Consider the following 15373-nt stretch of genomic DNA (forward strand, 5'->3'; position numbering starts at 1 on the left):
TTTTTCATCATAAACTCTTCAATTTCTTACAATTTGGCCTTAGGCCTGACCATCCTATGTAATAAAACTGTTCACATAAAGGTTACCAGGGATTGATTGTTTAATCTCTATATCCAGGGGCCACTTCTTTGTCCTTATTCTCCTTGAAGAGCTGTAGTCTGAGCTAAATGTTAAAGAAAGAGTCTGATTTATATAGACAGAGAGAAAGGCAAAAGGCATTCCAGATCAAGGAAATAATACTTGTAAAGGCATGAAGGCAGGAAAATTTAAGGTTAATTTTGGAGTACAGTGAAATAGACTAATATGGCTAGAATAGATGGTTTATATAGGAGAGTACTAGGGAGAATAGATGGGAAAGACAATTAAAGTTAGATTGTAGCAGAATTCCAATGATAAAACCTTTATCCTCTAGGAAATAAGGATCTGTTAAAATATTTTAATATGAGTAACATAATATAATTTAATTCAAATGAATTCAGTAAACATTTCCTAAGTGCCTACTATATGCCAGGCAGTATGCTAAGGACTAGGGATACAAAAAGAGGCAAAAGATAGTTCCTGCCCTCAAGGAGCTTAAAAATCTAATGGGGGAGACAACATGAAAACAAATATATTTACAACAATCTGAATACAGGATATATAGGAAATAATTAACAAAGGGAAGACAGTGGAATTAAGAGGGGTTAATGAAGGCTACCAAGCTCCTTGAAGACTAAGATAATATTTTATACATCTTTGTAGCTCTTCTTATACTTAGACCAGGGCCCTCTATGCAGAATCAATGTGTTTGTTAAATGAAAGCATGAATAATGCAACATAACTGAATCTGTGGTTTTCCTTATGCTAGCACACACAAACAGTTTTGACTGAATTTCCATAAAGAAATTAGTTGAGGCCAAGAGACTAAACTGTATTCTAACTGAATTATTCAGTTTTCAGCAGATTGTTTTGGCATCCAAACTTCCCCTCTCTTCCCAGGTCTACTGTGTTACCCCATCACCTCTGTCCTTCCTCCCCCAAGTAACATCTGATTATCCTACCCCCTCAGCAGATGAATCCAACTTCTGGTCTAGTGGGAAAATTGATTTCTCTTATATCCTCTATTCCACTTCTCAAAACTCCTTTACATCTTCAGCCATACTTAACTCCCTCTACTTGTGCTTTGATCACAGCTCCCCCCTCCCATCTCCCCTGGAAGCTTGCACCATTGATCATTTCCTCTCCATTTATCTTCAGTCTCTCCACATCTATTAACTCCTTCCCCATTCCAGGATACCAAAGTCTACCATCATCCTCAAAAAAAAATACAAATAAAGAAAAACCTTCCCTTGACTGTCATTCTCTCAGACCCTTATCATTCTTCCCTTTCATTACTAAGCTCCTAGAAAAAATACACACTTCCTGAATCTGTTTCCTCATTAGGTTCTTGCTATGTGGTTTAGAGAAATAGCATAGAATAGTAAAAAAGGACACTGGATTTGTAATAAGGGAAGCTTATTGGAATACCACTTCTGCCACTTTCTACCTCTATGACTTTAAGTAATCATTTGAACTCTCTGGGCCTGAGTTTCCTCAGCTATACAATAAGGTCCCTTCTCTCTCCAAATCTATTATTCTCTTACCCCTCTACTCTGTCTGCTTAGTCTGCCCTCTCAAAGGTTACCAATAATCTTTCCCATTTGGAACAGAAATTACAAACTCAAATTTGCCTTGCTCAAATTGTCCATTTTAATTAGGTTTTGCAAAATGTGCCATGCCTTTAACTTAAGATGTTTTGGTGTTAATTATACAAGTGTTACCTTAAAAAATAACTATAAAATCATTATTCAATTTACTTTAGATTTGTTAAATGGCTAAATTAGAAAATGCTTATAAAAGAAGTGGCTGGCTTTGATCTTAGACAAATGTGTTATGCTATAACACAAGGCAGTGTTTGCAATAAGCAGTAAAAGTAATTTCATTTCCTTGTTCTGTTTTCTTACTATAAATATATATGCATATATATATACACACATATACAAAATATAGGAAATGTATGTATGTATATAAAGAGAGATAGAGAGAGAGGAAGAGAGAGAGTTCCTTTAATAAAAAGGCAGATATTTGACTAGAATGTTAATAAGAGGCAATTAGGATAATGCCAATAATGCTTTAGGACTATGGTAAAATTTGATTATAATATAGTGGCAATATTAAATGACTTTGGTATAGGCAACTATGCAGTACAGGATCATAGGATCATAGATTTAGATCTGGAAAGGATTTATCTAGGCAACCTCTTTATTTTATAGATGAGAAAACCAAAACACCAAAGGTGGAATTAATTGCTCACTCTCATAACAAGTATGAAGTGACAGATTCTGGATTCAGTTCAATTAAGTAAATATTTCTAAACATCTGCTATGTACAAGGCAATGTTCTAGACTCTAGGGATATAAGAATGGGAAATAACCTTGTCCCTTCCTTCAAGCAGCTTTGAATCTAATTATATCATGGTTTACAAAATGCCAGCACATATTATAAAAATCAATCACATAATCACAGACTAGCAACATGTCAGAATTGGAAAGGATTATGCCAGCCACCCATACCTGGAAAATGATTCTGTATTACAAGGGAGTACAGTAAAAAAAAGAAGTGAACAAAAAACATTCCACAGAAATAGCTTCAACACATTTTATTGCTACTCATAATGAATGGAGAAAAATAGTGGCTAGAAGGGATAGTCTCAGTGTGTAGCCTCCATATTCACAGTAGTAAGACCAAAGACACTCAGGAATTGACTTTATATATCACCTGGGAAAAAGAGACTATATGAAACCATTAGGAGTGTGTTATGTTTTCTATAGTATCATTAAATGAAACTACTTTCTGGATTACCTAATTATGATGGAGGAATAAGAAGGGAAGTGGAAATCAAGAACAGAGGAGCAGAAAATAACTGTTATTGTACCATCCTCTCAATATCAATCAATACAATTTTAGCCAGATGACAGACCCCTACTACAACACATACAAAAGTGGTAATCCATTCCTATGAGAGAGATCTGGAATGTCAGTATAGTCATATCAAATAGTATGTGGCCAAAAGTTTGATATTCCTGAGTCAGTTTGGTCCCATCTGATTCTATGGTCTTTATGTAGATGTAGCTCAATCAACAAGACTAATGAAACTTTATCACAAGTTAAATGTTTTTTCTTTTAGATCCCAGCTTCCTTCACTTTTTGCAGAGTTTAAAACTACCTTTTATGCATTAATAAAAGATTGATCAACATATATAATGATCTCTTAGTTTAAAATAGAAGAGGGCTTCCTTTTTCATGCATTTGTTGCCACATCAAAAAATTCAAGAGTTTCAATAATTAGACAGGGGATTTGATCAAAGAAATAGTTAAGCAATAATTAAAACTAAAAAGTCTATATTACCATTTGAACAATTCCATTTAACTTTCTATGTTCTAGACAAACTGGTCCAACTGCTATTTCCTATGTATTCCCATGAGATTCCATTTCCCATCTCAATGCATTTTTATACATTGTCTCCCATGCCTAGAATACACTTCCTTCTTACATCTGTCCACGAGAAAAATCAATTGAGACCTCCTAAACAAGGCCTTTTCTATTCTACTAGGTTGTTAGTTTCATTGCCCAACAATTATACTTTGCATTTGTTTGATATATATTTTGTATACTTATTTGTTTATATAGTTTTCCCTCCCACAAGACATAAATTTTATGAAGACAAGGACTATTCCTTTTTTTTGGTATCTATATTCCCAGTTCTTAGAGCAGAGTCTTGTGCTCAGTAGACACTTAATAAAATGAATGCTGAATGAATGATTCTAAAGTGACCAAATAATTTGTAAATTGAAAAGAATAAATCCAAGAAATGTCACACTAAGTCATACCAACTCTTTATGGCATCTAAGATTTTTTTCTCACAGTGGCTACATAGGAAACTTGGTGGCAAGTATAATCATTACCCTCCATAACTGATCTAAAAATGTTAGGGATTTATACTGCACCTCTCTAACTTCTTAACTGTACATTATAGATTTACTGCAAACAAATTTAAATCTTTCTTGAAACCATTTTTTTAACCTCATTACCTCATGTGGGTTTTTGAAGTTACTATATATTGCATAAAATTAATTTTCTAATATTACATTCTAAAACTATCTTCTTTGAACATAAGATCTCAGGATTCCCCAGACATTTCTAGGCTTGCTGCTTCCTCTCAGACTATGACCTCCATCTTTCCCTACAAAAAAATTAGACTCCTCCCCAGGACCCTTCGTGAGCTTTCATAGTCTACATTTAATCTTATCTTGCTAAGTTCCATGCCTCCATGGCACTCCCATTGGACTTCTTTAGTTATCCTAACATGTATATGTCATCAACCTCCAACCCTAAATACAGTCCTTTATGTTTTATCTTTCTCCACTGGAATATAATATACTTTTTATTTGTATGCCCAGTGCTAAGCTCAGGCTCTTGAACATAGTTAATAAACATTTAATAAATTCTCTGTCTTTCTGCCTACCTCTTTTCCCTCTCTCTCTCTCTCTTTCTCCTTGTCATTCTCTACCTCTATCTTTGTCTCTCTCCATAGTGCTAGTATTCTTGGATTTGGAATAAATGCTAATTCTATTAGATCATTCAGGATTTTAAATACTTCACATCAATTCTTAGCCTTTGCATTAGTCTAGTATGCAGGATAGGATTACAAATTAGAAAAAGCCTTGGGGATCATCTAGTTTACCCCTCCACCCCTTTACAGGAAGCTGAGATCAAGAGGAGTGGTTCGAGTGAGTCATTCAAAGGTATACAGGTATTGAATAATAGACCTCAGATTATTTAAAATCTATTCTCATAGGGACACTTTTCTGTTTCCATGATCATTTTAATAGTACCTCTCTATACCATTTTCTCTACCTTGTTCTTTTACCAGATAATTGAATTAATATAATTAATTATTAATAATTAATATAATTAATTAATTGTTATACTTATTTATAATTATAATATAATTAATCTATTGGTTAACCCATTTGATCATCTGAATTATATTGAGCTTTCCAGTTAAGTTCCATTCTCATGCTTCATCATGATATGGACATGATCCTTGATTTTAGAAGGTCTATGTTGATGAAATAAAAATTCTGGTAGGCTTTACCAAGGTGAAAAGGCTTTTAGGAGTGCTGAGCAATGGATGGACATCTGAGAACTTTAAGTAAATATGGAAACACATTACTAAAAGGTTAGCCACAAGGGAACCACTCATAACAATAAAATCAGAGAACTCTTGAAGTATTGAAGAATAGTTTAAAGAAAAAGAAAATGCCTTTGTCTCCTTTTAAAAGAAAATTTAAGGATAATTCTGATTCATCAGTTTCCTTCTTTCCTTCCTTTGTCTCTTCTAGAATAGTTTTCTTTTTTCCTTAAAGGATTATCAAGAAGGAAGCCCTAGTTATTCTCATAGATAGTTAGCATCTCTTCTATTTAAATTCAAAATATAATTTTGAACATAGAAATACCTGATATTCTACAATTCTTAAATTCACCTTCTTTAAAAGCATTTTTTAGAGTCCAAATACTTATTCATTTACTGTCAGATGAATTGGAGCACAAATACATCTAAGCATTTAATTACTCCCTCAGTAATAAAGGAGCCATTTCTAAAACATATTAATATTTTATTTTTTAAATGTTCAGCTTTGTAGAACACACATATGGAAGCACAGTTTGAACTTCAGAGGCTGTAATTTTCTCAATCCAGAAAATGATTGTTAATATATTATAAACATACAGACAACTGCATCATTGAAGTTCTCCTGGTCAAATCTTACTCAAGAGTTCACCTTACTAGGGTGACATTTTCCAAAATGGGATAGGCAAATAAAATTTACTTTGGAGGAAATGTATTGATGTCTGAATATTTGATCCACTATAGTATTATGTTATAGCTCTAAGGGAAAAGTTTTCCTCAGTTAGAAGGGTACAATCTGTTTAGTCACTCTGGACTAGGTGGCAGATGACCAATATCACCTTCTTAGGCAAACAGAAAATTATCTCTACAATGATTCCTCCTTTTGAAACCAAACAAATTCCTCTTAGCTGCAGGTATTTTCTGAAAAACAAAACAAAAATAACATCATCAAAAGCAACAAATTCTAAACTAATCTATCTTTTGGAGAATACTAGAAACATTAAGACCTCACTTTTGATTACTGTACCTGGCTTCCTTTTATAAAATATTATAGAAGGAACTGAAACCCAACCTTGGTTATGTCCTTCTCCATTATGACCTTTTGTATTTTGTTATTGTTGTGAGCCAGTGGGCTATTCAATGTCTTCACAGTCTTATTCATTTGCACAGAGAATGAGAACGAAGAACAGAACAACAGTTGTCCATGTCTTTTTAAAAGTTGAATAAATTCTGTCCATCCAACAGAGTTCCCATAGGGGTGGTGATCTAACTTCAACTTTCACACAATGAGCTGTAACACCCAGAGACCTGTTGGGGTGATGCCAGCATGAGAGGTATTTGTATAAGTGTTTTTCACTCCACTGTTTTCATGTGACCTGGCTTTCTCATGCTCAATTTAGTTACATCTTGACCTGAAAAATATAGTCTAGATTTGTTTCTGTCTTCATTTGGCTTACCTGGTTCTCTCTCTCTCTCTCTCTCTCTCTCTCTCTCTCTCTCTCTCTCTCTCTCTCTCTCTCTCTCTCTCTCTCACACACACACACACACACACAGGCACACAAATGCACACAGAGTCATATACATACACCCACACCATATCTCACCTGTCCCCCTCCTTGCCATCCAGTCTTCTTTCTAATCTCTGGATTTTATTTCAAAAGAAATATCTTCTGGATATATAGACATTTATTTAGTCTTCATGCCTTAGTCAGATTTTTTTCTTATTGAGGAAGGACAGTCTATTTGAGCAACTGAAAGATATACAGAGTACATCCACGAAAAGCAGCATAAGTGAATCCTTGCCCTATCAACTCCACATCATTATTTATGTTTCACTATTTCATTAAGAAGCAATAGAATAATAAGAGAAATAAGAATTCTCTTTTCTTCTCAATCTTATCCCCCATCCCCCTTCCACAAATGACTGATTTTTATGCATGAGATAATGGATGAGCTTGGGTGACCTGTTTTCCCCCCCTTTTTTTTCTTGCGGTAAAATTGTGTTGAAGAAAGAGGGCACTAGTGTACAGCCCATAGTCTATCCTTATCATTCGACTGGATTCGTCCTAAAGCCTCTGTGAAACGGGAGAGGTGCCACTGTCTGCTTTGAACAAGGAAGAACAGCATTCTGTCTCCCAGATTCAGGTAAGGTTCAACTTTAAATCCTCCAATTATATCAAGGTTGATCTATGATATAGTAGATAAAAGCTGGCTTCACATGGTAGGCACCATTCTAATCTATCCGATTTTCTGCTTAGCACTAGGTGCATGTTTATTTGTTTTGGTCTTGCAATCAAGGATTGAGTTCCACTGGTTCCTGGGAATCGTCTTGCTTTCTCTTGCACCCTCTTCTTTCTTTAATTTCCCCACTACCATCACCCTCTTTGTTTTCTACTTTCTCCTTGAGGAGAAAGAGACTCGGCTAACGATGGCAGTGGGAGCCAACTTCAGCTCCGCTTGCTTGCTACTGAGAGTCTGTGACTCTACCCTCAAATTAATACCTTCTCCCACTATCCCCAAATTGTTTCAAAAGGAGCTGGAGAAACCTCAGAGAAACTAGGAAGAGAGAGGAAAGGTGATGGAGGTAAGAGTTCGGGTGTACGTGTGTGTATATTTCCATGCTGCTGATGCTTTTTGGTGGTGATAATGGGGATTAAGAACATAGGGGAGGAAGCTGAAGGAGAGGGGAAGTGGATAGAGTTAATTCATTCACTAAATCCCTGAGACTGCAGTGAAAAGGTTAGAATTGCTCAGTGCGCTGTCCAGGGTCCTGAAAGCAGCTGTCTGTGCTCTCCTACATAGGAATGCAACAGGAAACAATTGCTTTCTTCCCTTTATTTAAAACTCTACAGAGCAAAACAGACTTGGCTAAGGTGTGTACAGGATTTTCTCTATCTCTTCTCTCAACTGCGCTAAAGTATTTAATCTCTTCCAATCAGCCAAATCATCTTCATTTCTTTCCTCAAAATCTACGGGAAGGTTGATTTCCCAGGATAAGAAAACCCCCAAACACGATTACTTTCCCAGGCGTTGCCTTAGTAACTAATTTTGGATTTTCCCCAAGCTTAAATTTTGCACTTGGACTTAATCTTTCATCCTTTCTTCCGCCTCAGTTCAAAAAGTTTATTTAAATTATGCATCCTTTCCCTCTCTTTGACCTTAAGAGAGTGCTTCAATTAACTTAGAAGAGTTTCCAAATTTTCTCTCCTGAAAAAGTTGGTTCTCTTGAAATCAGAGTGAGAATAGGGAAGGAATACAGCAACTAGTAGAAACTTCTGAATTAGATCACCTAGCTGGAAGAAGCAAAAACAAAGATAACAGTTGGAAACTTTGGTTATCTTTGTTTTGTCCAGCAGGAAACACAAAGTGAGAGGATGAAGGTCATCAGCCTTGTGGCTAGATAGCTCTGTGTCTATAAACCAGGCAAGATTGTACAAAGCTATAGAGAGGATTAAGTAGAGCATTTCTCTAGTTGTCCTAGTGTTGGTCTGAAGATTTCCCTCAGGTTGAAACTGGCATTTATCAAAAAGAAAAGATTGGGAAATGATTAATATTCATTATTCATTTTTTCTAATCATGGTATTTTTTTGTTGTTTCTATTCATACCACTCCCCCTTACCCCACTCCCCAGTAAGGTGCAACTCCTGGCCACAATGACTTCAGCTGTGCCATTGATGTATTTACTTTGAGCCACCTCTGGGGAAGAAAGGCTCACATTTTCCTGAAAACGCCTCCCGTGAGTGGAGGTGGTGGTCGTGGAGGACGAGGAAGAAAAAGAGGAAGAGGAGGTGGCACAGAACTGTGGCCACTGCTGTGGACTGTGGACTGTGTGTACTTAGGGGAGAGATAACTTAGTGGAGAAAAAGAGGGGAAAGGAGTGACATCTCTGGGTTCCCAACAATATTCAGGAAAAAGGAGTCTATCAAATTGGTCACCTGGATTTATATGGAATCGTACAATAAGATGGTTGGGATGTTGTTGGTGTTTTTCCCAGCCATCTTCTTGGAGATGACTCTTCTACCCAGGAGCCCTGGCAGGAATGTGATGTTGGTTGGGGGCTCCTCTCAGAGATCAGTGGCTAGAATGGATGGAGATGTCATTATTGGAGCTCTCTTCTCTGTCCACCATCAGCCACCTGCTGACAAGGTCCCTGAGAGGAAATGTGGAGAGATAAGGGAGCAGTATGGCATCCAGAGAGTGGAGGCCATGTTTCACACATTGGATAAAATTAACTCTGATCCTGTTCTACTGCCCAACATTACCCTGGGCAGTGAGATTAGGGATTCCTGTTGGCATTCATCTGTTGCACTGGAGCAGAGTATTGAGTTCATTAGAGATTCTCTGATTTCTATCCGTGATGACAAGGATGGGACCAACCGATGCCTGCCGGAAAACCAGTCTCATCACCCTGGCCGGACTAAAAAGCCCATTGCAGGTGTGATTGGTCCTGGTTCCAGCTCAGTGGCCATCCAAGTACAGAACTTACTTCAGCTCTTTGATATCCCCCAGATTGCTTATTCAGCCACAAGCATTGACCTGAGTGACAAAACTTTGTACAAATATTTCTTGAGGGTAGTCCCTTCAGACACTTTGCAAGCCAGGGCTATGCTTGACATAGTCAAACGTTACAATTGGACCTATGTCTCCGCTGTCCACACAGAAGGTAGGGATTGCATTTGGAAAATAAATGTACTGGGAATGCAAGGGCACTGAAGTAATGTTGTCCAGAAATTGGTATCCAGTCCCTTTCTTAACAGCTTTCTTGGATAATAACTCTCCTTTTCTAATACATAGTCACTTAAGAAGGCAGGCAGGGAGCACATACTATCTTCCTCCTTTTTATTAACTAAATATCACTTTACTGAGGGGCATAAATTAAAAACAATTAAATTAAATTATTCCTGCCATGTGTAGAGTTATATAACAAATCCTTACCGTTTCTATAGTTCTAGGGATGGTTTGTAAGATACTATTTCACTTTCAGGTACTTAGTTAAACATTAAAAATCCAAAGGATATGTTTTCCAAAAAGAAAATATTGACACATGAACTAATCTCGAAAGCTTCATCTGCCTTGAGCAACTGAAGATATTTCCCTGCCACCATCAGCACAATTCCCATGCCTCAAACTTATTTATGTGTGTAGGATAAGACAGTTTCCTCTCAACCAGTCAGACATCTATTCTCTTAATTCTTACAGCATTCAAACCACCTTCTTAGAAGACTCTACATAAAATGAAAACTACTTTGCTGATGTAAATATAATGGTGTCATTAAAATTTTTTAAAGGGAGATATTATTAGCCAGATGGTAACAACTTTATTTTCCTCACAAACACATGTATGCTTGAATTAATAAAATACATTATTTTACAGATTTTTCTTACTCCAAATATCTTTGCCTATACACAGAGAACTATTGAAGGTCATATGTGGAAGAGATCTTAAAGATCATCTATTCCAACCCCCCCCCCTTTTTTTTATAAATGAAGAACCTAGGGTCTACAAATGCTAGATTAACTACATTTGGGACAGCAAAATGCATATACAGATTATGGAAATGGATCTTTGGTAGATTGCAGCTATTTGATCTTTAATATTAGATTCTAGTAAAAAATAAATGATTATGACTTTATGTCTTTAAGTCGTCACATAGGCCCAGTGGTTGTTATGCAATTATCAATGCAATACCAAGAAATATTAAAAGGCTTTTAAATATATTGACTGGAGCTAATCAACTAAATGAATCAGTAATATTCAATAAAAATGGATAATCCTCTTTCTAATGGCACCACTGCTTTTACCACAAATATACAGACACTCTCCCTCACTTCATATGTATGTATTATGATCTATGTTACCAATATTTATTAATAGAAGATATTTGCGGCTGCATCACTGTGATCTATTACCAACTGACATTTTTACAAAACTTGATTTAAAAAAAAATTAAACTCCACATTTAATGTTCAGCTAAGATGCCTATATCTAAACCCCATCTCAAACACAGTGTCTTTTAGACTCTTTATTAATGTTTAACATAGTTTCCTTTTGTACTTAATTAAATAGTCCCAAAGCACACATTACAAATATAGGCACTACAATTGAATAAGATAAAGGATGAGGAGAATGCTCCTCAGGCACAAAGGAAAATGGTCAAATCCAGGGTGAATGGGATTAGTTCACATCATTTCAATATTAAAGAGACTGTCTATGGGCCATTGATATTTGAAATCCTGTGTTTTCTTATAGGGTAAATTAAGCTTTATTGTTGTGGGTTAACAATGTTTTTCCATTTGTTTTCATGGAATAGACTAAGGAATGAACTTTCTATTTGTTTCTCAGTGGAATCTCTGTCATAGAATGCCTAGAGTTGGGTGTTATGTGACAACCAGAGTTACTTTAGAAAAATGGCTTGGAACTAGGTTTGTTCATTTTATTGAGAAAGGGTTCATATTAAATTCCCATTGTTATTAGAGTTTGGGTTTGTTTGTTGTCTTTATGCTTGCTGATTTGTAATGCCAGGGATCACTTCTAAAAATAACTGCATTAGCCATTTGAGACTATGAGATGTTAATAACTCCACATCCTAGCTGATGTGGCTTTTGTTTCTTTTTGAAGAGTTTATACCAAACTGCCATGCCTAATTATATATATTTTCCTGTTCCTTCTTAAAGTAAGTTGTTTCTTCTGCTGCTTGGCCCATCCAGCCCAGGAATTGAACTTGCCTTTATTTTTTTTTTATTTGAAAGGATGAGGAGTATTCTCCTCTCCCTATCCCCCAGTTGCAAGACGAGTCTTTCCAGGGTACATTTATCCTGTTATTCAGGTATCTACAGGAGATTAGAAAGAAATATAGTTTCCTCAGGCATTGATTCCAACTAAATACTTGTCTAGACCGACTATGGCATCTACTCTAGATTGTGCTGATAGGGAGCAATGAAAAGCACACATTAATTTTGTCTGTGTCACTCAAGGAAATTCACTGGAAATGTCTTTGGAATTTGTGAAGATATGAGTTGGTTCAAGTATGGAATTTCTGGGTTGCATCAATGACCTCTTCTTTTTCCCTCAGTCAGTTATTTCCTCATATTCTTCTTTTATGATAAATTCTTCTTTATTATTCTCTATTTTTACAACACTACAGAATATAGCCTACATCAAATAAATGTAATATTTAGTAATTAGCCTAGAGAAATCAATCTCAATCTCCTCCTCTATGCATCCTAAAATTGACTGTTGATTTTTAAAATCTCTGGATTTTCTGAATACCTAAGATTTTTTAGTATATATACATATTTTTACTAATTACATGTCACGATAAACTTTGAATTACTTTGTATTGGAATTTATATTTCATATTAATCTCAATATTATCTGTTTGCTGCCCATTTTGCTACTCCTTTATTTGAATTATATTACCAGCTTCTAATCTTACCATAGTAGAGAACTATCAATATAGATATGGGTTTCTCAACAGCACTTCACATATTTCTGAGTAGATATATGTAATATGAACTTGCAACTAATAGAATTGTTTTAAAATAAATAATATTACAAGAATTAGAAAGAAAAACATTTTGAATTTTAGCATTTCTCTTAAACAACCTTTTTTGAGGAGGTGTTTTTAACATGAATTTCAAATTTCATTTTATTTTTTGACTAACAAATTCATATTTTATCTTCTCCCCACCTACCAATTTAAAAAAGGAATAGAAAACTCTTGTAACAAAACAAATTCTGACAATGTCTATGTCTAAAAATGTATGTCTCAGTCTATATCTTGAATGCCCCTCCCTCCCCCCCGCCCCGGTCTGTCTCTGTCAAGAGGTTGGTAGCCTAGATCCATCATCAGTTTGGTTCTCTAGAATCATAGCTGTTTGTTCATTGCACTGGTCAGAGTTATTTAAGTCTTTCAAAGTTTTTTATCTTTGCATTTTTTTTTTGCTGGGGTAATAAAGATAAAACAAGAGGCATTAAGTAGAGTAGCTCTAACAATGGCCTTGGAGTCAGAAGATTAAGGTTTCAGTTTTGGTTCTGACACATTAGCTGTCTCACCATGGAAAATTTTCTTCTCTGAGTCTCAGATTTGTCATCTATAAAATGGATATAATAATATCTACCTTAAAGGATTATCATTAGGAAAGGATTTTTAAATATATATATATATATAAAATATATAAGCATCAAATAAAATGTATATATAGTATTAGTATTGACTTTTTCAGTTGAACCTGGATGAGTACTTTACAATCATCCCTTGCTGAAATAGAAAACTCTTGTTGATTCAATAAGTACCTAGAAATCCAATTTTCTAAACTGATATGAAAGTTCCAATGTTATTTGAATGCTAATATTTATTATTTTATTGATTTAATTCAGAAATTAGCTCAGGAAATCTGATATAAAATCATTATAGTCCTCCAGGGTCTCCTGAATGAGTATATTATAAATACCCTTCATCAGGACAGAAGGTTCTTGGAGGCTGGACTGTAATAATTTTTATTTGTATTAAATCATTATTATTGAAAACCGTGTCAGTAAAGTTGATTATATAATTACATAATTTCAGATTATATCCATATCCTTCATACAAATTCAAATGCAGTAGATTTTCAAAATGGGTTATTGATTGATTAGATATTGAATGGAGTACTGAAAGAACGGTTTGGATGATTGGCTGGACATGGAATCAATGCAACGAAGAAATGATTATGTAGACTTTCAATCTATTCTTCAATAAGATGCTCACCTGGAATCTAGGCCTTTACAATATGTTAAGAAGAGAATACCAAAATAGCCCACTTCTGTGGTGAATAGCTCAGCCAAGGACACTCTGTTCCATCTTTATGATGAAATGCAGGTTTCACATCAAAAGGCAAATTTCTCATTTCAAAAGGTTGAAGACAACAGTACTTAAAAATAATTTTGGCTGGTTGCACTGAAAATATTATTTGGATCTGTAGCATTTTCATTAGATTATGAATTGGATCATTTCCCCCTTACTTTCAGCTCTTGCCTCTTCATTGTTTTGTTTTGAGGCAGTTGTTGATTGAACATTGATTAGCTTCTTTGTGGTGGTCTATATCAATGACACTATTGCCAGAAAAACTAAGTTTTATTTATACTGTGTGCTTTAAATGCTTGCAAAGAGAAACAAAATTCAGTCACAAGAACAAAAGATATAGACCTCCATGTATGGATTATGTTTTATTTTATTTTCATTCTCCCTTTTCACCCTTTCTTTGATGCTACTATATGTCTGAGATAAAACATGTTCTTTATTAAGCCTACACACATTAAAGGGGAAACACTATCTTGACTAGTTGATTTAACAAGCATTGATTTGTGCTATTACACAGAACCTTTTTATTTATTAAACATATTTTGATTAATTTCAATTCCAAAGGTATTGATGCTTCTTGCATCATTTGAAGTTGGCCTTTTGTACATCTGTCCTCCGTCCCATTCATTGTAAATACTCTTCAACTATAATGGTCCTTTTTGTTATTATGGCCCTCTTGATACAGTGTAATGACCATTTTGTAAGTTCTTGATGATAATGGTAATGTCCTATTGTCTTTCTGGAAAATTCCTCCACATATAGTAGATTCAGTTTGATGATTTGAACTCAACTGAATCAATGGTATAAATTTCTCCATCTTTTTTTAAAATCTCTAAAGACTTTACCATCTTATCAACACATTGTCTTTTTAGACTCTTTCCTCTCTTTTACTAAAATGGCATCTTTGCATCTTGATCTTATGTATTACTTTCAGGATCACTCCATGGTTACTAACAAACCTTTTGCTTGATGACAAGTTGTGTTTTACATTCTGCTACTATATCACTCCTCTCAGAGTCTCAGAAAATGTCTTGTGATTGTGCTTCAAGTGCTTCCCTGGCAATCTATCACATTATGTAGGCATTTATTACCCTTAACTTATTAAGTTCATTTAAAATTTTCTTTTCTTGACTTTGGACTTTGGGAATGGTCATATAATTTACTCCTTTACATTTACTGATTCCTATGTTGATTATCTTGTCTCCCTACCATTCCTTTTGTTTCTGTTAGTTCTTTTTCATGGATGCAGGTTTGATTTATTTTGCCTTTTTATTAAGTGGTAGGAGAGGTTCTGGAGCCATAGAACAGATACCTCTTCCA

General features: G+C 35.1%; 1 protein-coding gene across 2 annotated transcripts in view; it reads left to right on the plus strand.

Moving 5' to 3' along the window:
* The first annotated feature begins 6752 nt into the window (after positions 1-6752).
* GRM1 (glutamate metabotropic receptor 1) overlaps positions 6753-15373 on the plus strand; it is a 443691-nt gene continuing 435070 nt past the window's right edge. Inside the window, exons 1-2 of one of the 2 annotated variants that reach the window (XM_007484695.3) lie at positions 6753-7355; positions 8842-9873. In XM_007484695.3, coding sequence (XP_007484757.2) covers positions 9156-9873 — 718 coding nt within the window. In that variant the 5' untranslated portion in view covers positions 6753-7355; positions 8842-9155. Of the gene's footprint in view, positions 7795-8841; positions 9874-15373 lie in introns of both variants that reach the window. The other variant, XM_056818909.1, reaches the window with a different exon arrangement.

This window comes from Monodelphis domestica, chromosome 2, assembly GCF_027887165.1.
Source record: "Monodelphis domestica isolate mMonDom1 chromosome 2, mMonDom1.pri, whole genome shotgun sequence".
Taxonomy (NCBI): Eukaryota; Metazoa; Chordata; class Mammalia; order Didelphimorphia; family Didelphidae; genus Monodelphis; species Monodelphis domestica.